General features: G+C 40.6%; 1 protein-coding gene across 2 annotated transcripts in view; it reads right to left on the bottom strand.

The window, feature by feature from the left end:
• Positions 1-26111, bottom strand: part of EPS8L1 (EPS8 signaling adaptor L1) — a 197659-nt gene that overhangs the window by 145248 nt on the left and 26300 nt on the right. Inside the window, exons 15-21 of one of the 2 annotated variants that reach the window (XR_015746132.1) lie at positions 25912-25940; positions 17215-17311; positions 15038-15202; positions 12867-12966; positions 10440-10611; positions 9257-9389; positions 8118-8996 (exon numbers count right to left, since the gene is read on the bottom strand). Coding sequence is in view for 1 of the 2 variants with exons in the window: in XM_026677430.2 (XP_026533215.1) it covers positions 8925-8996; positions 9257-9389; positions 10440-10611; positions 12867-12966; positions 15038-15202; positions 17215-17311; positions 25912-25940 (768 nt within the window). In the remaining variant the exon portion in view is untranslated. Of the gene's footprint in view, positions 1-6236; positions 8997-9256; positions 9390-10439; positions 10612-12866; positions 12967-15037; positions 15203-17214; positions 17312-25911; positions 25941-26111 lie in introns of those variants that run through there. The other variant, XM_026677430.2, reaches the window with a different exon arrangement.

Here is a 26111-nt window from a genome sequence, read left to right as displayed (position 1 = left end):
TGGGCCAAAACAACTGGAATTCGCTCTTTCAAGCTGCTGTTCGTCAAAGACCAGCTGAGGAAACCTCCAGGCCTGAAAGGGATGAACAGAAGCAGCACAGAGAAAGATAATGTCCATAGCAATCACAAGGCCTGAATGAACACATTAATATAGAATGTAGAGATTGTGAAGAAAAAAGGCACAATTTTCTATTACATCAGATCATTCTGTCTAATTCTATTTACTATCCTTGTTTTTAAAAATTTTCAGCCCTACTTGGAATGAGCTGGAGCTCATCCTAACACTGAGTTATGGCTCATACTCAAAAACAATATGTACATGTGTAAATGTCCACATATATATTAAAATCTATATCCCTCTGTAGCGAACTGAGCCAGAAGTGTGCTGCAGCAGCCAAAAATGCTAATACAATCCTTGGTTGTATGAACAGAGATGCATAGAATCAAAATCGTGTGAAGTATTAGTACCGCTTTATAAAGCGTTAGTAAGGCCACACTTGGAATACTGCCTTCAGTTTTGGTCACCACACTACAAAAAAATAATGTTGAGACTTTGGAAAAAGTGCAAACAGCAGCAACTAAGATGATTAAAGGCCTGGAGATTAAAACATACAGTATGTAGAATGGTTGTGGGATTTGGGTTTGGCTAGTCTAGAGAAAAGGACTAGGGGGAACATGATAGCGGTATTCAGTATTTGAGAGGTTGCCACGAAGAGGAGGGGGTTAATTTATTTTCCAAAGCACCAGAAGGCAGGATAAGAAACAATGGATGGAAACTAATCAAGGAGAGTAACAACCAGGGGTGGGATTCCACCAGTTCGCACCTATTTGCTAGAACCGGTTGTTAACATTCTAAGCAGTCTGGAGAACCAGTTGTTAGAAGAAATTACTGGCCTAATCCTGTAAGGAAGGCAGGAAGGAAGCATTCTGGTGTTGCTTACAGAAACTGCCTCTCCGTTAACCCTTATTACATTCTTGGCAGGACTAGACTTCCTGTCTCAGGAACTTCTCTGGAGTTTGTTTCCCCTCCTTTGCTGGTACTTTGCTTGTGTGGAGTGACCATTCAAAGTTACAATGGCACTGAAAAAAGTGACTTATGACCATTTTTCACACTTATGACTGTTGCAGCATCCCCACAGATGTGTGCCTCGATGTGAGTGATATTGAGTTGGCCACTCCCAGCCAATAACATGACCACCAAGCCATGCCCACCACCTAAGCCATGCCCACAGAACTGGTTGTTAAAAATTTGAATCCCACCCCTGGAAACAACCTGGAATTAAGGAGAAACTTCCCAACAGTGAGGCCAATTAACCAGTGGAACGGCTTGCTGTAAGAAGTTGTAGGTGCTTCATCACTGGAGGTTTTTAGGAAGAGACCCAGTCCCTTGTCTGAAATGGTATAGGGTCTCCTACTTGAGCAGGAGGTTGGACTAGAAGACCTCCAAGGTCCCTTCCACCTCTATTCTGATTGATTAACTCCAGAAATCAGGGAAAATAACCTCAGTGCTTGATTGGTGGTTTGTCTAAACTGGTCATTAGAAAAACTATTTCTGTAGCAGATGTGAGCTTGGTAATAGTGCAACATTGAATAAATTCAAAATTCTGCACCGGATGTTGTCCTCCAATTTTAATGGACGGAAAGGGAATTTCATTTCACAAGGCTATAATTTAGAGGGATAGCAGCCTGGGACAAAAAAAATAATTCCTCCTAAGCTTTTCACAGCTGCTGCTTTTTTGTGATCTTGGTTACCTAATTCTTCCCCGCTGAGATGATCAGCTTGTATCTGGATCTTTCTGGAGTATGGATAGAGGTTTACATGATAGAAACTCGCTTCCTACAAATAATAAAGAATCCCTCTCCATAGAAAACAGACATGTTAAAGATAAGACCACGTCAATGCAATTATCTTTAATAATTTTCTGTGATCAGGTGAGGTAGGGAAGATGTGTATACAGAATACATGGCAGTCAGTCAGCTCACGTGTTGTATAATTCCAACCTTTATATAAGCCTTTCACTTTTGCAGGCATCTACTCAAGTGTCCATGATGGGTGGTCACTCAAGACTCCATTTACAAAATGCCACTAAAGGGAAAACTGCAAGTATTTCTGGAAACTGTAACATGTTTAAATTCCTCCTAATACTCAACCTGGATTTTTTTATTCTTTTCATTTTAATCCTTGGTCCTTATCAAGCTTATGGTATCAGCAGAGAACAGACTGTTCTCCTCTAGGTATGTTACACTCTTAAAGAGTTGTGTAGCTCATTATTATACCAATCATCACTTTTCAAGTTAAATATGACCAGGGGTTTTAATTGTTCGTCATGGGTTTCTAGATCACTTAATCCTGGTTGTACTTCTCTGAACCCACTTCACCTTCTCCGTGCCTCTTTTAAAATGCAGTGTCCTGAACCCACTATAACTCCAAATGAAAACTAACTAGCAAAAAGTAGAATGGGACAATTACTTCTAGCTATCTGGACATGGCATTGATATTGCAAAAATGCTGCATTGGTCTTTTTAACTGCTGTATCTCCCTGCTTGCTCATATTCAGCTGATGATCCACAAGCACTGATACAGACCCTTCTCACATTTGCTTCTGCCAATCCAGGTGTCAAGATTGAACTGCTTTGCTTCTTTCAAATTTTAATTTTCAACTTTTACCTTTTCAAAAGTTGTGGGGGGAAGGGAGGAGGAAGGGGGAAATGGAATGCTAAGAATAGTGTGGGGAGATCATGAGAGCTTTGAAGCCATCAAGGTGACCACTGCAGGTGCTTGAGAAAGAGTTGGGCTTTTTCCCATAGCAAAAGGACATCTCATAATTGGACAATGTGACCATCAGGGGTGGGGACAAGGGTGGGATTCAAATTTCTTAACCGGTTCTGTTGGCGTGGCCTAATTTGTGGGTGTGACTTGGTGGTCAGGTGACTGGCAGGGTGTGGCTTGTATTGTAAATATTTATGTAAATATTGAATTTTTATTTAAAAAAGAGCAACTTTTACCCAAAATCAGGCAAAGCAGGCAGGCAGGTTGAGTTGCTCACAGAATCATAGATTCATTCAGAGATCTATCTTTCTGCAATCTGCTACCTGAATCTGCATTGAAAAATAGAAGCTTGAGTCCTACGGAAGGTTCAGCTCTGCTTTTAGATTAGCAGAAAGCAAGAAATCAAACAATTTCCTGCTTTCTAGCTAATCTAAATCTCTCATCACAACTGATAGTAGGAACAACTGATGGTCAGGGGGAGGGGAAAAAAAGAAAAACAGAATCTTAGCAAGCAAGTTGTATGGCGCACATACCAGGTAAGGAGTGACTGGGCAAGGTAGAGAGGGGCAGGGCCAGCCAATGGTGAGATTTGCCAGTTCTCCGAACTGCGTAGAATCATAACAACTGGTTCTATAGAACCAGTGCAACCAGGTAGAATCCCATTCCTGGGTGGGGAGAAGGGGAAGCTATTGTGTAACTCGGCAAGCATTTGGGTAGGAAAACCAGAGCTGTTTTTGTTTTTTCAGTATCAATATGGCATATCCAATAAATTTTATTTTGGGAAACCAAATCTCCCTAGAGTGTTTTCTTGTTTTGGGTTCTCTGGTTGAACAGTTGACATCAGGTCTCCTTAATCCAGAATTTGTTGTTTTTTTTCTTTCTATTCAGATGGAATATTCACACTGGTTACCACTAAACATCATCATGCTACATTTTTGTTCAAAGTCAAAAAAATGTTCAGTGATTTTGTTTTTTAGAGTCTAATCAATTATCTGCAAATTTGATAACCGTCGCTTTCATCTATTCCACTTTCTATAAATTGTAATGTTGAATAACACAGAAGCAAAGATGGAGCTCTACTGCACCCTATTTGACACTTTTCTCCAGGATGATTAAGAATTATTTACGATCTTCTGATGGGTGTGACTGTTCAACTGGTTGCCTGTCTTCCTGTGGGCCTCTTGTCTGCTGTCCACAAAGGTACATCCTGGTTTGCCAACTCATTGAAAAGAAAGCCCAGGACCCATATAACTACTTAGACAGTTGAATAATCCATACCAAAATTCTGGGTTTTCCTCCAGCCCTTCCCTATTCCCAGTATCTTCTATGACTGATTCTCTAATGGAGATTGCTGCTGGTTGGGAAATATATAGCAAGGGAAAGATCCCTGAAGGGTTTGTGTGTGTGTGTGTGTGTGTGGATGTGGCAATATATTGGTATTTGGCAACTGAAGTGATATTTCTCGCCAGGACTGAGTCATCTTCTCAGTAGGTCCCAACCCGGTCCTAAATATCCTTGTCAAACCAGAACTCACATTCCATCTTCAGCACATGCCACTGGTTATCTTGAGACTTCTGGATACCTCACTGAGCTATTATGAGTTCGTGAGATCAACCACAACCCCATGGACCCAACATGCCAGGCAAGACGGAGTCAACATTTCCCCCCCTACTCCATTCAGCCTGGCCGGTTGAAGTTGGCAGGCCAAGCCCATGTTGGGATCCGCCCTCCAAAGCAGGCTCAGGCCCGCTCCGAAAGGGTCTGGCCTCCTCTGTCAGGAATTAGAAGAATCTGCTTTATAAACAGTGCTCACCACAACATTCAAGTTGCAAAATCCAGACACTTTCTTCAAAACAAGCTGCTTGGACCTGCTTTTCTCTAAGTGAGCCCAAATAAGCAGCGTTGTGGTTTCTGTCCAGCTGTGGGAGGCAAGAAGGGAACTGTGTAGAAATAGCAATTGATGTATTGGACAGGTATGGAGAAAATCCAGGTTGAGTTCTCATTAGATCATGGAGCTCACTGGTTGTTGCTTAAAAAAAAACCTCAAGGGGGTGTTGCTCTTAGGGTAAAATGATGACATCACATCCAGTTCTGGTCACTATGATACAAAAAAGATGTTGAGGAACTAGGTATGTCTAGTCCAATGAAGAGAAGGAATGAGGTGACATGATAACAGTCTTCCAGAACTTGAGGGGTTATCACAGAGAAGATGCAGCCACCAGTGGTGGTATTCAGCAGGTTCTGACCAGTTCTGGAGAACCGGTAGCAGAAATTTTGAGTAGTTGGGAGAACCGGTAAATACCACCTCTGACTGGCCCCGCCCCCATCTATTCTCTTCCTCCTGAGTCCCAGTTGATCGGCTGGGTCTCCTTTTGTTGCCCTACACAGAAAAATGGAGCTGGAAAGCAGGTTAGTGGGTTGGGGAGGGAATGGGATTTTGCAGTATCCTTCCCCTGCCATGCCCAACAAGCCACGCCTGCCAAGCCACACCCACAGAACCGGTAGTAAAAAAAATTTTTGAATCCCACCACTGTGCGGCCACCTATTCTCCAAAGCACCTGAGACAAAAATTAAAAGATGGAAGATTATCAAAGAAAGATCCAACCTAGTATTAAAGAGAAATTTCCTGATAATGAGAATAATTATTTAGTGGGGGTTTTAAGAAATGAGTGGACAACTTTTTGTCCAGAATGATATAGGGTATCCTGCCTTGAACAGGGGGATCACCACGGTCTCTTCCAACCCAATTATTCTATGTTCTACATTTGGGACACTACAGACACAACCCTGAGCTCTCAAGAAAAAAGCCAGAAGACCAAGGCATCAATCAATCATGTGGGGTGGAGAAAGATCCTGAGAACTTAAAAGACCAGACTGGACACTGAAAGCTGATGCAGAAACTTGAACCAGTAGAAGAAAATGTGGAATTCCAGCAAAGAGTGGAAATATGTTGATGTTTTGTCATTCTTCAGCAAAACGTAAAACATTTTTGCCATTTCTCCAATGTTCCTTTTATTTCTCTTCTCTTTTCACTTTTCATGTCTTTACATTACACCTTGATGAGCCCATTTCACACCACAAAACTAAGAAGGTCAACTTACTAACGTTCTTTTTAACCCTATAATGCACTACTACTTTCTTAAAATCATTTGACCTCATTCTAATGCTAAATAGTTTAGGATTATTTTAACAGGACCCTAGTCTATAAGAACAGAATAAATAGGAATAATGAGTTTTGGGAGAAACAAAAGTTATATACTGATTTAACATGGAAGAATACAACTAAAACTCTGTCACTAAAACAGATTGGTCCAGAAAACTATTTCTACTGGGTGAAATGAAAACCAGTATGTCAAAAAATGGCCAATGAAAATCCTCATGAGATTAATAGATCCGTGAACTTGCATTAGTTACTATATTATTGATTGCTTGCATGCATAACTGGAAAAGTATCATGAGGCAGGTTATTGTTCGAAACATTTATTTACAGATTTTGATATAATTAACAGTGTCTTCCATAAAATCTCCCCAAGCCCTGAAACAATAACAGATACCGCATTTCCATCATGTCCCACAATAACAAATAAGCAGTTGGTCTCTCGGGAAGTTTGGAGAAAATAAACCAGAAATATAAAATGTGCAAATTTTAATTAGCTATCAATGAGATATTATCTCCTGTGTGGGTTTTTTTTTTTTTTGGACTGCACTAAATTTGCCAGGTGTGAACTAAACTGAAATCCCTTACATGTAGTCCCTCAACTTATGACTACCATGGAGCCCAAAATTTCTGTTGCTAAGCGAAACATTTGATAAGTGAGTTTGGCCCCATTTTATTGACCTTTCTTGCCACATTTGTTAAGTGATTCAGTGCATTAGTAACACGGTTGTTTAAGTGAATGTGGCTTCCCCGTTGACTTTGTTTGTCAGAGGGTCACAAAAGGGGATCATGTGACTGGGATGCTGCCTTCGTGTGAATCAGTTGCCAAGCGTTTGAATTTTGATCACATGACCGTGGGGATGCTGTAACAGTGGTAAGTGTGAAGAACAGTCATAAGTCACTTTTTTTCCAGTGTAGTTGTAACTTTGAATAGTCACTAAATGAACTGTTGTAAGTCGAGGACTACCTGTATTGGATTCATCAGTGCCACCACTAGGAATAGATGACCGTGGGATTGATTTTTAGTCCTTCTACAATGATGCTTTCCTGCAAAACAGCCAGAGAACAGAATTTATGGCCTTAAAAATGTTGTTTAAAATGTTATTTCCTGAGAGATTTACATGCTGCTCAGAAACCCATTTTATTTAGTGCCCAACTTAACTAGGGACCTGTTCTAGAGAGAGCTTTCAAAATCAACTTCATTTTTTAAAAAAGAAGTTTTAGAAATCAATCTTTTAAAAACAAATAGTAACAATAGTAATTTCATATAAGTAGGCTTAAAATAAATATTTCCTGCATTAAATTTATTATGGGAAAGCAGCTTACAGTGATTTTTACACACCTTTCCACACCTTTCTCTTCCACAATAACATTAATTTTACTGGCAGCTTAGAGTAAACAATTTGTGGAGAACTGCTAGTAGATTTAAGGGTAAAACTGAACTCAAGAAACTTCTAATGAAAACTGCTTTAGTAGCACAGCAATCAAAATTATGGACGGTGCATTGTTCAACACATGTTCATCAAATTGTGAGAAAACTATTGGAAAAAAACAGTCAGTTAAATAGCTAGCTAACATACACACATACAGCACAGCAAGTTTCAAAACAAATGGCCCCATTTTATGATAGAGGCTCTTTTTTTAACTTGAAACATCACATTTTCTTGCATAAGATTCCTTCAAAGTAGCTGATTCAATTCATTTTCTCCATAAAAAATGCTTTCAGGACAATAGGAACAAGCTGTTTAAGATCTGGTTAAATCTTTTTGATTTGCAGGGAAATTATCTGTAGCTAAACAGCTTGGTTTGCCCATAGAGGCTGCCGACTGCCATCTAGTGACCAAAAATATATATTGTTCTGTGACAAACAAAGGCCTCTGAATTTTAAGCAATTAATCCTTATAATAATAATTTGTCATTTTTCATGACACATACTTCCTTAGATTATTTAATAGTTTTTTTTTATGCTGAGCTATTATTTCACAGGAACTGATCAAAAAAGGAAAGGTGGAGTCATTTTGGCTAGACAGGATGATTTGCTTTAAAAGTTCATAGAGCTGCAAAATGTCACTTACTGAATATGCAGGCAGAACTCTGACTACAATTCAGAGGTGGTATTCAGCAGGTTCTGACCAGTTCTGGAGAACTGGTAGCGGAAATTTTGAGTAGTTCAGAGAACCACAAATACCACCTCTGACTGGCCCCACCCCCATCTATTCTCTGCCTCCCATTGAGTCCCAGCTGATCTGCTGGGTCTTCTTTTGTTGCCCTGCACAGGAGAACGGACCTGGAAAGCAGGTTTGTGGGTGGGGAGGGAGTGGAGATTTTGCAGTATCCTTCCCCTGCCCACCAAGCCACGCCAGGCCCACCAAGCCACACCCATAGAACCGGTAGTAAAAAAAATTGGATCCCACCAGTGTTACAATTCCTATGATGTTCTGTGAACCAGAGCAAATAAACTGCATATAAAATTATTGCTTTTATGTAAATTTACATGCATAGTTCATGAGACCATACAACTGGGGGGGGGGGGGAATCTGTTCAACAATATCCATGCTGATGTTCAATGAAAAAACAAAAATTGAATGGATGATAGCATGCACTATATCATATTTATATATTCCTATGGAAAGATTGAGAGATAATTGTACTAGGACATAAGCAAATTGCTCCAAAATGGTGATAGTGTAGATCCTGTAGGACATAATTATTTCATTTATTTTTTAAAAGATTGAGGATTGAGGAATAGGGAGAGTGCTAGAAGATTGTTCCATGATGTCTATTTTAAAAGGAGAGATTTGAGAAACTGGGGATACCCAGAGGTTTCTCTTCTTCATAGCAAATCAGGAAGATAAAACACCCACAGTAACAATTAACAACCAATTCTTTCACACTGATCTGCCTGCACAAATGTAGATTCTGATCTTATAGAGAGAAGATCTGGCATTTCCACATTTCTTTAGCAAAGTCACACCACCACACAAAAAAAGGAGCTCTGTTAGTCCAATCCTTCTGCTTTTCTTTTTTGCCTTGCCATCACAGCCTCTAGCTCTGACATTTTCCCAGAGTCCTAGAAGAAAATAATAGAAAATTAAGGATGAAGTGCTTGACTTCAAGCACAAAACTCTCATTACGTTATCTACTTCTTTGAAACTTTGGCATCTTTTGAGGTCGTCCCATCCCTCTCATCCCTCCCCTTCCAATCCTTATATCTTTGCTGAATCTAGATTTTTTTTTAAAAAAAATTTCTTGTGCTCTTGATGGTCAAGAATGGTCTCAACTCATCGCCCTTCTCCCAACCCTTAGAAGAATTTTCAAAATCCCTGGTACCTTTAGGAGGGCTTTCTGGATGGTAACCTGGCTGTAGACTCGAGGTCCTTCTTCTGGATGGATAGCTCTGAACTCATCCTTTTGCAAGGAAAGGAGCTGAGCACCATTCAGAATTCCCAAGGCATTGACAATCCTGCGGGAAGGAGGGAAAAGAGTAGGTGGAATAAATAGAGCATGATAGGAAAAAGGAGCCATTCCATTTAAACTCTGAAACAGATTTGAAAGTGACATCTAACTAAGTCACACTCTGGCAGCAATTTTGACCAAATAGCAGAAAGTACCAATAAAAAAAATCTCCAATGGATTTAATTTATTTATTTGACATACGGCAAAATTACATTAGTTAGGAGATCACAGTTCTAATGCAGAGTAATAGTTTGACTACCTATGACTGCTAGCCCTTTTTGATTCACGCTCATGCATTTTCCATGATGCGCCACAGGGGGCGGAGCTAGCTCCACACCAGAAAGAAAAACAAATTACTTTTCTTCAGCTTCATCTGGGACCCTCTCCCTCCACCAAATTCGCCTCACAAATGTGCATTGCAATTGGGAAGGTCCAGTTCCAACAGGATTATAAATGCATGAAGCTTGTCTCCCCACCAAAGTGGGATTTATTTATCTGGTTGCATAGAACATGTTTTTGAGCGGCTAGGTGGCTGAGTGACGGGAGCTCACCCTGCCATGCAGTGCTAGGACTCGAACCACTGGAGCAGAGAACATCTCCATCATGATTAAGCGACCACACCTCCTTCACCACACCTCCTTCGCCATTGGGTAAGCAGCAACCAATCAGATAGTTGCTAGGTCCTCATTGACTGGTGTTCGCCAGTGAGAGACTCCTCCCCCCTGCTCCAATCAAACAGGAATCTGATTTAACAGTTTTACTCCTAACTTTAGTTACCATCTTTTAGGTATAAACCTAAAATCCCTAGCTCAATGGCAAATTTTAGAAGCCTACCAACTAATTCAGGAAAGCTGTTGCTGCTGCTTTATATTGTGGCTATTGAGAAGCCATTCATTGAAAGATTAGATGTTTGTCAACTACAAAGAGTGTTGACATGCATGGCATCTCTGATCTAGAATCTAATATGATTTAAAGAGAGAAATATCAGGAAAGATATGCCTGGATTTCATTACCAATCTGTGTATTTTTTTTCAAAAAGAAGCACAGGCCAACTCACAATGGATCAAATCCTTTGGCCTCCAACCAGATCCGGACTTGATCAGAATTTGAATTGTAGTCTAAAGGGACATCAGTATCCAGAGTGCGTGGGATGTGAAGAGTCTTACCACCACCATTTGTCCCGTTGGCCAGTCTCAGGATGAGCTCCTCATTGACCATGGTGAAGTGATCTAGCAGGGCAGAAAGAGATGTCACTCATGGATTCATTGGAAGGAAGCAGGCATGCAGAAGTAAAGGATTTCTCCTTGTAGGTAGGTAAGTGCAAGGACTATATGTTCTCTTCCAATAACTTTGTATTTTTCTTCCAGGTGCGCAGGTATTCCAGAATCATTTATAATACTTTGGAGAAGATCATGCCCAGAAGAAAAATATACCACTTCTTATTCTAAAATATTCGCTTCTGAAAACGGATGCACCATTCTTGGAACACACAGATCTGGGTGGGTGGAATGAGGAGGGCAGGATGGGGGAAGAGGGGTGGGCTGCCCAATTTTGCACGTCTCCATTTGTAGCCCTTAATTCAAGAGGCAGCCATATCCCTTCTACAGTATCCTGCTGTAAATGAATATGCTGTAGGTGAAGGGTGTCAAACTCGATTTCATTGAGGGCTGCATCAGGGTTGTGTTTGACAGACATCTAGAAGATTGGATTGTCTACAACTGGTTGCAACCAAGGATTTGGAAAACCAGGTTCATTGTTTTCAGGGACCTCATTCCAGGGCTTTAGGTAATGTTCTTTGCTGGGTCATTAACAAGGAGCACAACTGGGAAAGGAATCCAGCAAGTAGTTTAATTGAAATAATTTCTTTAATTGAAAGAAGTAGCCAGGAGGTAAAAAGAAAATGAGATCATTCTCAGAGCAAGTAGTTCTTCAGTTAGCAACTGGAGTTATGAGGATAGGGCACTAAGGGTTGTAGAAAGGACATCAGGACTTGGGATAAAGTCTCAATAGTGGGAATATCTGTAGCTCAGGTGCAGGGGTGGGATGCAAATATTTTTACTACCGGTTCTGTGGGCGTGGCTAGGTGGGAGTGGCTAGATGGGCATGGCCATGTGACTGGTGGGTGTGGTTTCTTTCTTTTTTTGTGCACACCCCCCTCCCTGCACGCCCCTTTTTGCCTGCTGAGCCTCAGGGAAGCCGCCTGGGCGAAGCAGTAAGACAGTGAGTGGGATCCAGGCACAGTCGGTCATCAGAACAGCTGCTCATCAGGAGGAAAAAAAGAAAGAAAGAAATACGGGTTTGGGTGAATCGGTAGATGTTATTTTTACTACCGGTTCAGCCGAACTGTAGCATTTCTTACTATTGGTTCGGGTGAACTGGGCCGAACCAGTAGAATATCACCACTGCTCGGGTGTAGAATGACGGTGAAGGTTCATTCTCTGAGCTTGTGGGTTGGTTTCCGAACATTTCTTTACCAGTTAGGGAACCCCTTCAGTGGAGTTTAGGGGGTGTCAATGTTCTTCTGTTTATAAGGGTTTTGTGATGGGTCAGCTGTGGGTATGCCCAGTGAGGGTCTTGTAATAGGTCTTGTGATGGTGAGGTTACATCAAGTGAGGAGATGAACTTCTGGAGAGGGGGCTTGAATGGATTGGTTGAGGGTCGCTGTCTCTGGTTAGCTGTGTGGTTGATTTGGATTCTGAGGGGTTTATAGGCTAGGTGTACAACCCTGTGTCTGTTGATGGAATTGCTTGTGGAGTAACAGGCTTTGATGAACTCATGAGCATGGCAGGTGGTAGGGAGGGCGATAATTTGCAATTTGCAAGACACATCACAAGACCCTCACTTGACACACCTGACACACCACAAGACCTGACCTATCAAGAAGCCCTTATAAATAGAAGAACACTGACATCGCCTAAACTCAGCTGGAGATGTTACCTAGCATGGTAACAAAACGTTTGTAAACCAACCCGCACACTCGGAGAACGAAACTCATAAAGTCTCAAGTTTTACAGGTGACAGGAGCAGGTTCACTCTGCAAAAATGATATTTTTATACATTCCTTCCAATATCACACGATCCAACATGTTAGGAGGCCACTGAGAAGCTGGTTTAGTTTGAACATATAAAGACCATATTGCTTTCTTCTAGAGCAAGGATGGAGAACATGTGGTTTCTAAATGCTACTGAGCTATTCAATAGTTCTAGTCAACCATGAATATTGGAGAGGGAGAATGTAATTCAGCAACTTCTGAAGGACCACAAGGTCTTCATTGCTATCCTAGACACGGAGTTCAGATTGTCCAAAGGACATTGTAGTGGACAAATCAACTCCAACTAATATAATTTCAGTCTTGTGCTCTTACTAGGCCAGAGATCAACCTGAGATTTCTCACCCATCATTTGAGTCATGTGCTTAGGCAAAACAAAAAGCAGAATTGCTTGTTTGCTGGCTCTTTAATTCCAAATGAAAGAGGAATCTCACCTTTCTTACTGTGGTCTATGTCAAGTTCCTCCATGCTGGCCCATTTTACACCATTGGATTGTAGATGTTTGGTCTTTGGTGGTGGCTGAGGTGGTGTTATCTATGCAGACAAAGAAAGGAAGGACAATGAGTGACAGAAGAGATGTCACAAAAAATTATGGTGACAAGCCAATATTAATTATCTACAAGCAATTAGTCCTCTATATTGTCTTGGTTTAAATATGTAAAATCCCAATTCATTTGGATCCTTATATATACCCTTTTGGACTTTGCTGGTTTTCCATTTTCAGCACTTTTAAGTAAAGTTATGCATGTGGAATACAGATTTGATTTCATCCTCATCCATCTTTGATATTTCAGACTGTGGTTTGTTGGGAACCAGACTGCCAAAGTGGCAGGTGAGTGTGCGTAGCTTCATATGTGAATGTGCGGGATTTAGGTTGCATGCATGGAAACCATTATCTCCCTCCCTGCTGCCACCGAAACTGCCTAAGTCACAGCTTCCGCTGCCATCACTTGTCTGGGGAATTGAAAAGGTTGGGGATCCTCATTCTAGAACTCAAAGCTTTGATTGCTTCCCCTAAATCTCATCAGGCTTTTATCAAGCCTCTCTGACCTCTGTGCCACAATGCTGGATCCCCCAAAGATCTAGTCCAGTATTTGGTTTCTAATAATCGCCAATAGATTCTCCCAGGGTATCCCTAAGCGGTCCCTAACTTTTCTGGCTTGGTGGACTGGCAGGGGCAGGGTAAAAAGGGTTGGTTCTGAGTGAGTGATGGGTGCGCATCTATGTGCCTGTGCAGTTCCATTTCTGCCACTCACACAAATGGAGTTTCGTACATGAGCATACCCACCCCGTTGCTCATGTAATGGACCTTCGAGCTCGCTAGCCACTTCCGTGGTTCAGTTCTGAACAAGCTGCAGTCTGGTTCTGGGGCATGGCCCACGGGTTGGGTACCCCTACCTAAGCACATTCCATTTCATGTCCTCAGCTTCTTATATTCAGAGATACAGGCGGGATTTGCAAAACCGTATTGCCCCATGAAGCAATCCTTTTCACTAGCCTTACCTTCCTCTCCATTCTCCGTTCTGCTTCTCCCGCCTGATATTCCTCACCTGGTACCTTGTTGCCAGTGAAACCTGCATGATGTTCTTTGTATCACGTGATCAGAATTCAAGCATTTGGCAACCAGCATGCCCTTATGACCATTGCATTGACTATTTGAGTGATTACAGCACCATAAAGCCACAGTGCTGCAGGCTACTTCTGCTGCCTGCTGGCTGCCTGCAATTTGGCAGTTCGAATCTCACCAGACTCAAGGTTGACTCAGCCTTCCATCCTTCCGAGGTCAGTAAAATGAGGACCCAGATTTTGGGGGGGCAACATGCTGATTCTGTAAACCTCTCAGAGAGGGCTGTAAAGCACTGTGAAGTGGTATAGGAGTTTAAGTGCTATTGCTGTTGCTATTTGTGATGTTCCCAGCTGGCTTCTGACAAGCAAAGTCAATGGAGGAAGCCTGATTTGTTTAATAACCATGTGATTCGCTCAACAATGTGATTAATGCGCTTAATTGTGGCAAAAAAAGTCTGTAAAATTGGATGTGATTCACTTAACCATCATCTCAGAAAGAAATGGCAATTCTAGTCCCAACTGTGATCATAGGTGAGGACTACCTGTGTCAAGTGCGGATCATCAAGTTATAATTTAACACATCTGGAGAAGATTAAGAAAAGTGAAGGCTATTCTACCCAATCACTTTTTGTATCGTATGCCGCCCAGAGTCCTGATCTGTGAGCTATGTGGCCATATCAATAGATCAAATTAATAAATATATTTCATTGGGGTTTTTTCCTGATGGATTGCTTTGCTGGTTCAGTTGTTTTCTTTGCTGCTTTTAAAATATTGATTTTTAATTTTAAATCCCATTGGATGCCAAATGATAAAAAACAGAAATAAACAAAGCCCTAATTCATGTAGTCTAACTCAGTGGCCCGCAATCTTTTGGGCACCAGGGAGAGGTTTTTTTCCGCAGACTGGCGGGGACGTGGTTTCACATGCTGCCTGCATTCTGCAGATGGAACTTCCCTTGTTTGCACAGCCTGGTTTCTAGCATACCGCAGCCTGGCACTGGGTCACGGACTGAGAGTTGGGGACCTCCGTTCTAACTTACCTTTGTTATTACAGGGTCGATTTCATGGATTACAAGCATTTCCTTGTCATTCTTGATATTGGAATGATCTCCGTTCAGCACTGGAGCAAGAATATTATAAGGGACATAACCAACTTGACCATAACAATTCTTGACTTTCCACCACTTCTTACTATCATCGAGAACCTAACAACAAACAAAATGTCCATATAAGCAGAGACAACATTCCAGCCAGTTTTTGTGATACTCACAACTGTCCTGATTCAGCTTCATAAATAATTCCATTCCTGCTAGCAGTCCACAGTTTGTTTAGTAGGCAGCCTGTCTATGCAGAGTTATACTTTTCACATCGAGGCATATGGCCTCTATTGAAGAAAGTGTCATGATTTCATGGGTGCAAGCACTTTACAACTATTTTACAAAATTTTTGTAAAATATTAGCTAGAGCAGGGGTGTCAAACTCAAGGCCTGTGGGCTGGATTTGGCCCTCAGGGTGCTTAGATCTGGCCCGCGGGGTTGCCTTGGAAACAGTGAAGGACAGACCTATGGTGCCTCTGCCAGGCAAAAATGGAGCTCTGTTTTTGGCTGCGATGGCCTCCTGCAGCCCTCTGCCAGAGAAAATGGACCCCCAGAAGGCTGTAGGAGGCTGTCATGGCTGAAAACGGAGCTTGGGAGCCCATTTTCACTGGCAGAGCATTTGGGCTGCCACAGGTGCCCCCAACACAAGTGAGGTCAAGCTGGCCATGCCCCCTGGCCATGCTCACCCCGGTCCCCGAGGTCAAACATAACCCTGATGCGGCCCTCAGTGAAATTGAGTTTGACACCTCTGAGCTAGAGGATGTTGCCAATTTTGCAGAAGTTCCGAATTTATTCATTTGCTTGTCTTTTTTGTCCCACCTTTATTACTTTATAAGTAATATAATAGAACGTATAAAGGAAAAAAAGTGGATTTCCTCCAATTAACAAATATTGTGCTGAATTGGATAAATGGCCTACATATAAATAGTCCTCAAGTTACAACAGTTGATTTAGCGACCATTCAAAGTTACAATGGCACTGAAAACAATGACGTAGGATGATTTTTCATATTTATGACTGCTGTGGCATCCCCATGGTCATGTGTTGGAAATCCAGATGCTTGGCAAATGATTCCTATTTATGAAGGTTGCAGTGACCCAAGGAGGTCGTGTGATCCCCTTTTGTGACCTGACAAGCAAAGCCAATGGGGGAACCAGATTCACTTAACAATCGTGTTACTAACTTAACAACTGCAGTGATTCAAATAAATAAATAAATAAAATAAAAACTGTGTCAAGAAAGGGCATAAAATGGGGCAAAATTCAGTTAACAGATATCTCACTTAGCAAGATAAATTGTGCACTCAGTTGTGGTCCTAAGTTGAGGACTACCTGCAAATGTGTGTTTGTGTGTGTATGTGTATGTATATATGTATATATGTATATGTATGTATGTATGTATGTGTGTATGTATGTGTGTGTGTGTGTATGTATATATTAGTATTAATATATGGCATTCAGCTTTGTTCGGGTATTTTCCCATGTCATTGTAGTTGTGCTTTTAAAGTTGTAGCAACGTGATGGCAGATGAGATTCTGCCGAAACATTGCTACAACTTTAAAAGCACAACTACAATGACGTGGGAAAATACCCAAACAAAGCTGAATGCCATACATGTAAGTACCAGCGAAACTTAAGAAAACTAGTATTAATATAATATATATATATAAGTAGAACAGTCATTTTACTTTATGAATCAACATATTTTATATGAACTAACATATTTTAAAATAAAATATATATTTGTAACTGAATGTATAATTTCTTGACTTTCTTTTATCTTACAAAATTGACTACGCATATTCTTATGTATATCATATTATTTTTTGCTTTTTTCCGTACATCTTTACTGTTGCTATCCATATATTTCATACCATACACTAAAGAAATAAATATGTTGTAAGTAATTCTTGAGGAACTTAAGGTAGTGAAAATGCATAATAATCTCCTATTTTCCCCACCACAACCACAATCATCCAGCTGATTTTTATGTTAAAATTTCAGGTTGGCAAACAACAGTGTGCTTTGAACTTTTGGGATTCCCAAATGCAATTATCTTCTTTATATTAAAGATTCCACTGTATGTTTTGGCATGGTTGATACTCTGGGTCATAAATTCACCTCTAATATATCTCCTTGAAGCACTGACAGTTCATTGCTGTTTCTGGCTGTGAAGTTGTGGGTGCAGATCACTGGTTTCCTCTCTAAATGTTTGCACCTGTGAGGGAGAAGGAAGATGCATTTGACTTATGCAAGAATATCCATGATCTGTGTCAATCAGATTTCACATCTAAGGAATTCACTTTATTTTTACATATCCCCAAATCTATTGGTTAGAGACAAATTAATGAACAAAGCGAGTTGATTTAGGATTAAGGAACAAGGTTGCCTATTAGCACAGGGTCAAGAAATTTGTTTTAGCTGAGCTCATCTTTCAGTTATAGTGGTACCTCTGTACTTGTTGTTAATTAGTTCTGGGAAGTGCAGAGTACCAAATAAAATTTTGCTATAAAGAACAAGGTAGTGAGTCACATAGCAGCTGATGTCAACAAATTCTAGCTTGTGCATTGGGCACCAAACAAACAATGAGTAGCGGGACAAAATTTTCATGTCAAAATGTTTTGGGTATCAAATTCATTGAGTTTCAAAACAGTGGACTACCAAGGTACCACTGTCTACGTATATCCTAGTATGGCTTCTTTACAGATTTTCCTCCATGCTAGTCATCCAATTTAGACCCAGAAAACTTTACTTTTTCATTTCATATTTTCTGAGAATCAGAAAACCTTGGGTACTACTGCGAATTTGTTCTCTGTTTCCCTCATCTGTCACGAATGGAAACAGAGATTTAGATGGAGGTGGGGAGTATCATAATGTTTTATGGAAAGTTTTAGAGATGACCACTCCCAGGTTTATATCTATCTCATCTTCCATTCCTTTCACTTTTCCCTTTGATGGAAACATTCCCTGTCTTAGACCTTTATACAGAGATGTGGTTTTCATTTAGTTTACTCTAAAGCCACACAAGTTATTCATTCACTTAGTTTCTTTTTAAAGTGCCTCTTATTAAACGCACAAATCTTTTCTCTAAACCTGCAGGTGGCATAACCCATCTTCATATAAATACGAATGCTCACCAGAAAGAGATGGGGGAATTATTCTGAACAGGCCCCTGTTGCAATGTATAAAAATAAGTCATGCATTTTCTTCTTTAGAACTACTGTTTCCAGGGGCGCCTGGAGTGGCATGTGGGTCGAAAAAAGTCAACCCTCTCCTTTTCATGCATATTATGATGCACATAAAAAGGTTCAGGCTTTGATGACGTATAGGTAGTCCTCAACTTATGACCACAATTGATCCCAAAGTTTCTATTGCTGGGATATTTATTAAGTGAGTTTTATCATCTTTCTTGCCACTAAGTGAATCGCTGCAGCTGATAACTTAGTAACCTGGTTGTTCAGTGAATCGGGCTTCCCCCATTGACTTTCCATGTCATAAGGTCACAAAAGGTGACCACATGACCTTGGGACACTGCAACCATCATAAGTATGAGTCAGTTGCCAAGTGTCTGAATTTTGATCATGTGATTATGGGGATGCTGCAGAGGTCGTAAGTGTGAAAAATGATTTGAAGTCACTTTTTTTAGGGCCGTTGTCACTTTGAACGGTCACTAAATGAACTGTTATAAGTCAAGGACTACCTATAGCAACCATCTTGATTTTTTAATACTTCTCCTTGTGAAAACCCTCAATTACTTCTTTACTTGCAAATATATTCAAATTTCATCACATAATTCAGCGGTCCCCGACCTTTGTGGGCTCGGCAGCCCGGCTTGGGGAGGGAGAGGGAAACTGGGCTGCGTAAGTGGCTGGCCAGCGCGCATGTGCACGCAGATCCATTCATGTGAGCACCAAACCAGGTGGTATGCGCATGCACACGCAGATCAACCAATGGAGTCGAATCGACTAGTGGAGGCAAGTTGAACTGCAAGCATGCCCATGTGCACCAGCTGTCTGCTTGCATGACCTGTTTGCAAATAGGCCATGGCCCAGGGGTTGGGGGCTCCTGCTACACGCCAGAGGTCTCCAACTCCTGGGCCATGGCCTGTTTGAAACTGGGCCGCAGGAGAAATGGACAAGCCTGTGTATGAAGCTCCAGTTGTGCGAGTGGACTTCGCACACAAGCACCCTCTGATCAAGCGCCCTCCACTCACACGAGTGAGCATGCTTGCTCATTTCTCCCACGGGCCACGGGCCACAGCCCAGGGGTTGAAGACCCGCTGATGTAATTGACTAAAAGAATGGTTGTTTCTACATTAAGTTTTCTTTTTTTCTACAACTGTCAGCATAATTAAAATACTGCATTTTAAAAAAAAACTGTGAAACCGTGCTGTTGAACAAGAAAAATACAAAGAGTAAGAAAGAGTAATAAAAAAATTAAGCAACATTGCTCTTGACAGGAAACAAAGCTGATCCATTAAAAAAAAAGAGAACCCAAAATAAGGAAACTTCTAATTAAAGGCCCAGAAGTCCTGAAAATTTCAATAGAGCTTGGTCTACATCACAGCAAAGACAAAGATGAGATAGAGAAATGAGCAGAAGAAGTTTGGTCAATGGGATGAAATGATTGACAACTCTTGTGTCATCAACTAATTAAGCTACTAAACATTTTAAATGTTAATAAATAAGGGTTAATCTAGTTAATAGTTGAGGGTTAGTAAATCAATTGTGAAATATTATTTGCACCATGCCATTTTAATCTAGATGTGTAAGTATAATAAAGAATGAAAAGGTACCTACCAAATACAGAGTTAATACTGTAGTGGTAACGTCTGTTTTATTGAACTGAATATAAATATCGAGCACTTCCTTCAATATCTTAAATTGACACTGATACTGAATTTGGGCATTGTGCGAATTTCAATTTAAGTCATGTAGCAAATTTTAAACAGATTAACTATCTTTATTTCAAATTTAGATTTCTCTTGTTTTACGTAGGTTTTATTTAAATATATACTGGGCTTAGGGGGTCATGCAATTGTGTATCTATTCATCCTAAATTTCATGCATCCAGCCAATAAAAAGGATGTGAAAGAAGATTGCAAGATGGCTAGGTGTTGCCATCAATTAGCACGTCACAGTAGCAAAGTGACCAACTCTAGTCATGCTCAGATTCACAAAGATTGCCCAATTACAGAACAGGGGGAAAAAAGTGATATAGAAGGAAGGAATAGATAATGACCAGGAAAGGTCAAAATGAGACATTAGCTTACACCAGTTGCCTCTTTCTTGTAATAAATGGCATTTCCTACCGGGAAAAGACACTCTGAACCATTTACAGTATCTGCAATCCTTCCTCCAGCTAGATTTTATGAGGATCAGAATTGGACTGGCTGGGACACCCATCTTGCAAACTGGTTCTGAGAAGGATAGGAATTCAAGAAGAAAAAGAAAAGGAGACACCCAATTCCCATCCCACTCCAATCCTACCTTCACTGGCTGGCTAGTGTCCCCCTCTTGGTTTTCTTCTGGGCGCCATCTTTCTTTAAACTGCTGTCTTCTCATTTTTGTTCTGTTACGTTTCCCTTCCATGCCCACCACCAAAACACCTGGTCCCTGACTCCTGCTTCTTGCCTTCTGGAAAACTCTCGTGTCTCTCTGCCTCTCCTCCAGTCTTCTTCCTATTTTCAGAGCTGAGTTCCCCTAATTGTTTTGCTCTCATGCATCGGAGTCTCATCCAAATCAGGTCAGCAGAGAAGAAAAGAACTGAATTCCTCTTCCGTTCTTTTCTTGTTCTGCTTCAACACATTTTTTTTTTAGTATTTATTTGATTTGTCAATCGCTTACAAGATACAGGTATAAGAATAAATATAGTTTTGAATACATGAGATAGATACTTATAAGAAAAATAAATAAAAAACAATAGGACAGGGACGGTAGGCACGATTGGTGCGCTTATGCACGCCCCCTACAGGCATTTTAAGATAATCTGAGCTCTCAAGTCTTGGTGCTCAACTTTATTCCCCTGGACTTCTTGGGAGACCCAAGTATCCTTCCTCTCTTTTTCTCTCCAGGGAAAGGGCTGGGTTTGGCCTTTTGTTCGTTGGTTCCCTGCCAAGTCCCTGTCTCCCTGGGTCTCCAAGGGATAAAAGGTTCCCGAAGTTATTTGAGCTGCTCCTTGTGCTATTGCTTTGTTCTTTTGTTCTCTGCTCCTGTACATTATGAACTTACTGCACGCTGTTTGACTGCAAAAGAATTAGGGTATAGCTTGGCCAATATCAGAGTGTGCTTTTTACCACAACCCTGCTCATATTAACACAAGGGAGAACGGGGAACGTTTTCAGGAGAACTATTGGGAAAGCGATGTATATCAACAGACGGCATGAGATCTGGTAACGCAGTTGGACTTGGCATGAGAAGATCCAGGTTCTACTTTATTTTTCTGCCAATCATTCTCTCTCAGCCAAACCTTCCTCCTAGGGTTGCTGTTGTATGAGAAAATGGAGGGGAAGCACCAGATACAGGTAGACTTCAACATGTCCATAATGGAGCCTCCTCGTAAGATGTGACAGTCATAAAGTGATCCTCACCAACAGTGAGGGAATCAAGTGGGCCTCGCTTCCATAAGAGTTGGACCAAACAAAACTGCATAATTAGGGTACTGGCTTAAAAAAAAGAACTGCTTCATCCTTGCTTCATTTTACATTCCTTGCAAAAGAACTGGAAATCTTGCAATGTTTACTAAGTGAAACTTGTAGTCTTCAGTTGCACAACTGGGCTCAGCCTTTCTAATCTGCACACAGACACTTTTTTTTTTTGGTTTTTTTAGACTTTAGGGCATGTGTTGGGGATATTCTAGAAATTGAAATCAATTAAGTTTTACAGCATGAAACCGAGTGTGGAAATATTATCTGAAAATGTTGCAATGATTTTTATTAATATTCTTCTTTTATTATTTTTTATAAATAACTAAAGGTGGCGAAGTCGAACACACCTAATACTGGTTCCTCCTCATATTTTCCTCACAAAAACCTGTGAGGTGAGTTGGGTTGAGACAGAGAGAGTAACTGTCTTTAGGCAACCTGCCAGCTTTCGTGCCTAAGGTGGGACTGGAACTCACAGTCTCCTGGTGATTGGCTCAAAGTCACCCAGCCAACTTGCATGCCTAAAGCAGGACTAAAACTACAGTCTCTTAGTTTTTAGCCTGGTACCTTTACCACTAGGCCAAACTGGCTCTGTCTTCACGATCATCCAACTTTGACAAAGGGTGGGCAAATTATACTATAAATATATGGCAGGGGTGGGATTCAAATTTTTTAACAACCGGTTCTGTGGGTGTGGCTTAGTTAGTGGGCATGGCTTGGAAGTCATGTTATTGGCTGGGTGTGGCCAACTCAATATCAATCACATCGAGGTACGCATCTCCTCTCCTGGCCTCTCATGGCTGTGGGGATGCTGCAACAGTTGTAAGTGTGAAAAATGGTCATAAGTCACTTTTTTCAGTGCCATTGTAACTTTGAACGGTCACTCCACACAAGCAAAGTACCAGCAAAGAAGGGGAAAAAAACTCCAGAGAGGTTCCTGAGACAGGAAGTCTAGTCCTGCCAAGAATGTAATAAGGGTAAACAAGAGAGGCAGTTTCTGTAAGCAACACCAGAATGTTTCCTTCCTGCCTTCCTTACAGGATTAGGCCAGTAATTTCTTCTAACAACCGGTTCTCCGAACTGCTTAGAATGTTAACAACTGGTTCTAGAGCATAGGTGCGAACTGACAGAATCCCACCCCTGATATACAGGTAGTTGGGCACTAATATGAACCCTGTCTGATCCTTTTGTATCATGTTTGAAGATAACAGTTGTCTGTTATTCAAGTTTTGAGAGGGGCCTATTCCCAACATACAACAAAATTGGTGGTTGAGAATGATGCTATCTCCACCACAAGGTAGAGAAAAGGAGGGAAAACATTCATGCTTATGTATGTGTGCATGTACACACATATACATATACACTCCTAACAAGAGAAACTATTTATTGTCTTTCCATTCTTCTAAAGCTTTCCTTTACCTGCTCATTTTTCCAGGCACGGCTATAAAAATGAGCTGTTATAAGCAGAAACAACAATTCTACCTTCTTTATAGCAGCCCGTTTTTACTAGCTTCTTCCTCTTTTGTTTACTCCAAGACATAATCCCAGAGTTCTCCCACAGGGCAAACACATTATGTGGCCCAGAATTGAACTAAGAATTTTCTCCAATTCTGTGGTACTATGTTTTTCAGTTATCTTTTGGGAAAGCCATGTCATTGGCCTTAAACTTGTTTATATTTAGCATGGATGTGTTTTAGCTCATTTTCCAGGTTGTAAAAAAAAACCCAGACACCTTTCCATTCTAAGCAAGAAAAAAAGGGAGAAGTTATCAGTAACGATTATTCTAGTGACAGATTGAAAGTTTTAGTTTTATCTTTGCGCTCAAGCAGTGCTTGTCAAATCCAGAATTTCTAGTGCCACTACAAAATAGTCATCTGATTTTAATTTATTTTGAGAATTATGAGAGATTCCCCTTCCTGCCTGCCACATTATGAACTGATTATTAGGTGCTTCCTCATATCTGCAAATGTGCCTGTATGAATAAGTTAACCAGAATGTATGAATGTGTGCAAGAAAAGAGTAGGAAGGAAATTCCATTAAGTACTTAACTAGTTTAATACAAGGCCTCTACAATTGGTACATCTTTTGTTAGTTTAGTTATTCTTAGCTTTTGAGTAAGTCATTATGTGCTTATTTATGCTACAAACTTTAAAAACTATTTTTAACAGGTACCCTGTTTCCCTAGACAACTAATCTTTGTTAACCTAATCATGATATAATTCTTAGACTGTCTGAGAGATAGTTAAAATAGCATTTGGAATACAAACATTTTTTGTCAGTATAGCTCAATTCAAAGCACTACAGAATAGATTAAATGTCAATAAGTTGATCGAAGATTGACATGCCAGAATATATTGGCTCATTTTGATCTTGGCAAGAATCAAGACTCTTGAGATCTTGGGATAAATGAATTTAGAAAATCACAAGAGAAGGAACTTACAAGTTCTGGAAGCTAAGCCAGAAACATCCATTCTGACAACTTCTCAATAATTTCTTACTATTCAATAATAAATAGATAAAACTATTTCTTAAAAGAAGGCAGAGAATTGAAACAGGACTGAAATACAAAAGTCTTGATGAGAATTTTATGTCACTTGTCAAATTCTGTTTTCAGAGGTCCTCATTCTTTGAAGGCATGGTGGGCCAGTTGGATTCCTAGCTACCAATACTTGTAAGTTCAGACTGAGGACAACAATTTGAAGTCCTTGCTCAACATCTAATGGTTGCTGATCACCAAAAGCACCCTTCACCCTGGCAAGAACCTGCAATTATTAACTGCAACACACCATCACCTGCCCTAAGCTAAGCCTCTGAGGGCCCTACCGCCACCATCTCCCTAGCTAGCTCCTATCCTTGGCTTTACCACCGGATCCAGCTATTCCCAGAGCAAAGACAGACAGACAGAGAAAAATAGAAAAATAGATTTTTGAAAAAGAAGAAAGAGAAGGGGGAAAAAAGCAATGTAGAATTGACCTAAACATTTCATAAACAACTCACAGTTTTCAATCTGAGAAAACCTCCTAAATGTTCAAACACTTTACCCAATTTATCCAATCTGATCACCAACCTCTAAAGGCCCCATGACAAATCCTTGCACACCTCACCCCAACTCCTAAAGTGTTACTCTTACCGTACACCAACCCTTCATTCCTCTTCGAAAGTTCTCTTCCCAGTGAGATCAGGGAAGGGACAGGAACTGTGTCCCCAGCAAGACAGGCACCTCGATTCATATTAGTTTTGTTAATGCTACAGTGGTGATAAGACTGGAGGTGATGACCAATGACTGAGGAAGACAGAACTGGGAACTTCTTCATCTAATGAAGTGGAGAAGCTCTACGTTCTCCAACATTACATGCATTCTGCTTGTCCCAAATATGCAATGTTTTCACTTCCTCTTTAAAAGATTTCATACCCCAGGAATTAGAAATAGCTCTTTTGGCATTTCCTCCTGGCCTATTGTAGAAACTCACAGGATACCCAATGCTGATCTAGAATGACCAGTCTTTGGAATCATACAAATATAGCATTATGAGATGGCTCTACAACTCTTTGAAAGTTCCTACATCTTAAATCAGATCCGGGTCATCTGCAGGTGTTGTTCAGAAAAGCCAAGATGGAAACTGCAGATGCACCGTTAAAGTTCTGCTCCATTTTATATAAAACATATATACAGATAGTCCTTGTTTAGAATTGGAATGGACAACTTGGTCATTAAGTGAAATGGTTGCTAAGTGAAATAGTGCTTATGATCTTTCTTCAGCTTTCCTTTGCTTTACAGTCCCGAAAAGGCCATAAATGTGAGAACTGGTCATAAAGTTATCATCACCACGATAATTGCAAGTAGTCACTAAATGAGGCAGTCGCTGAACAAGGACTATTGTATAAAGGGGCAATACTTTGAACATGCAGTCTGGGCCACTTTTTTGTTGCTCCTGCATGGGGAGTTAATTTTAAAATTGTATGTTTACAAGAGGTACTGGTAATATATATGTAGGTGTGCAGGAGTGGAAACTAATTCTACAGGCAATCCTGCCCTAATCATTAAAATCCTTGTCTTTCCCAACCTTCCCGTTTAATTTTTCTTTAAATTCTAAATGCTAATCCTCTTTTCCAAACTCCCCATTTATCTCCCCAAATCATCAATCCATTCTCAAAATGTTCACCAAACATCTTACCCATTGGCTGCAATTGTGGGAGCCGATTGCTGCAAATAGAGAAACAGGAAAGTTAGTTTAGGTCCATCTCAAGTCACTCTTTCTCAAATTCTCCCTCCAGTTCACAGACAGGAATTATACGGAATGTATAATTGGAATTACCAGTAGTTAAAAGTAGAACCTCCACTTGTTTGGGCTGCAAAAACACTTAATTTTTAAAG

This window comes from Notechis scutatus, chromosome Z, assembly GCF_049901735.1.
Source record: "Notechis scutatus isolate UNSWTSFEM ecotype Mainland chromosome Z, rNotScu1.2, whole genome shotgun sequence".
Taxonomy (NCBI): Eukaryota; Metazoa; Chordata; class Lepidosauria; order Squamata; family Elapidae; genus Notechis; species Notechis scutatus.
This window is presented reverse-complemented; position numbering and strand designations above follow the sequence as displayed.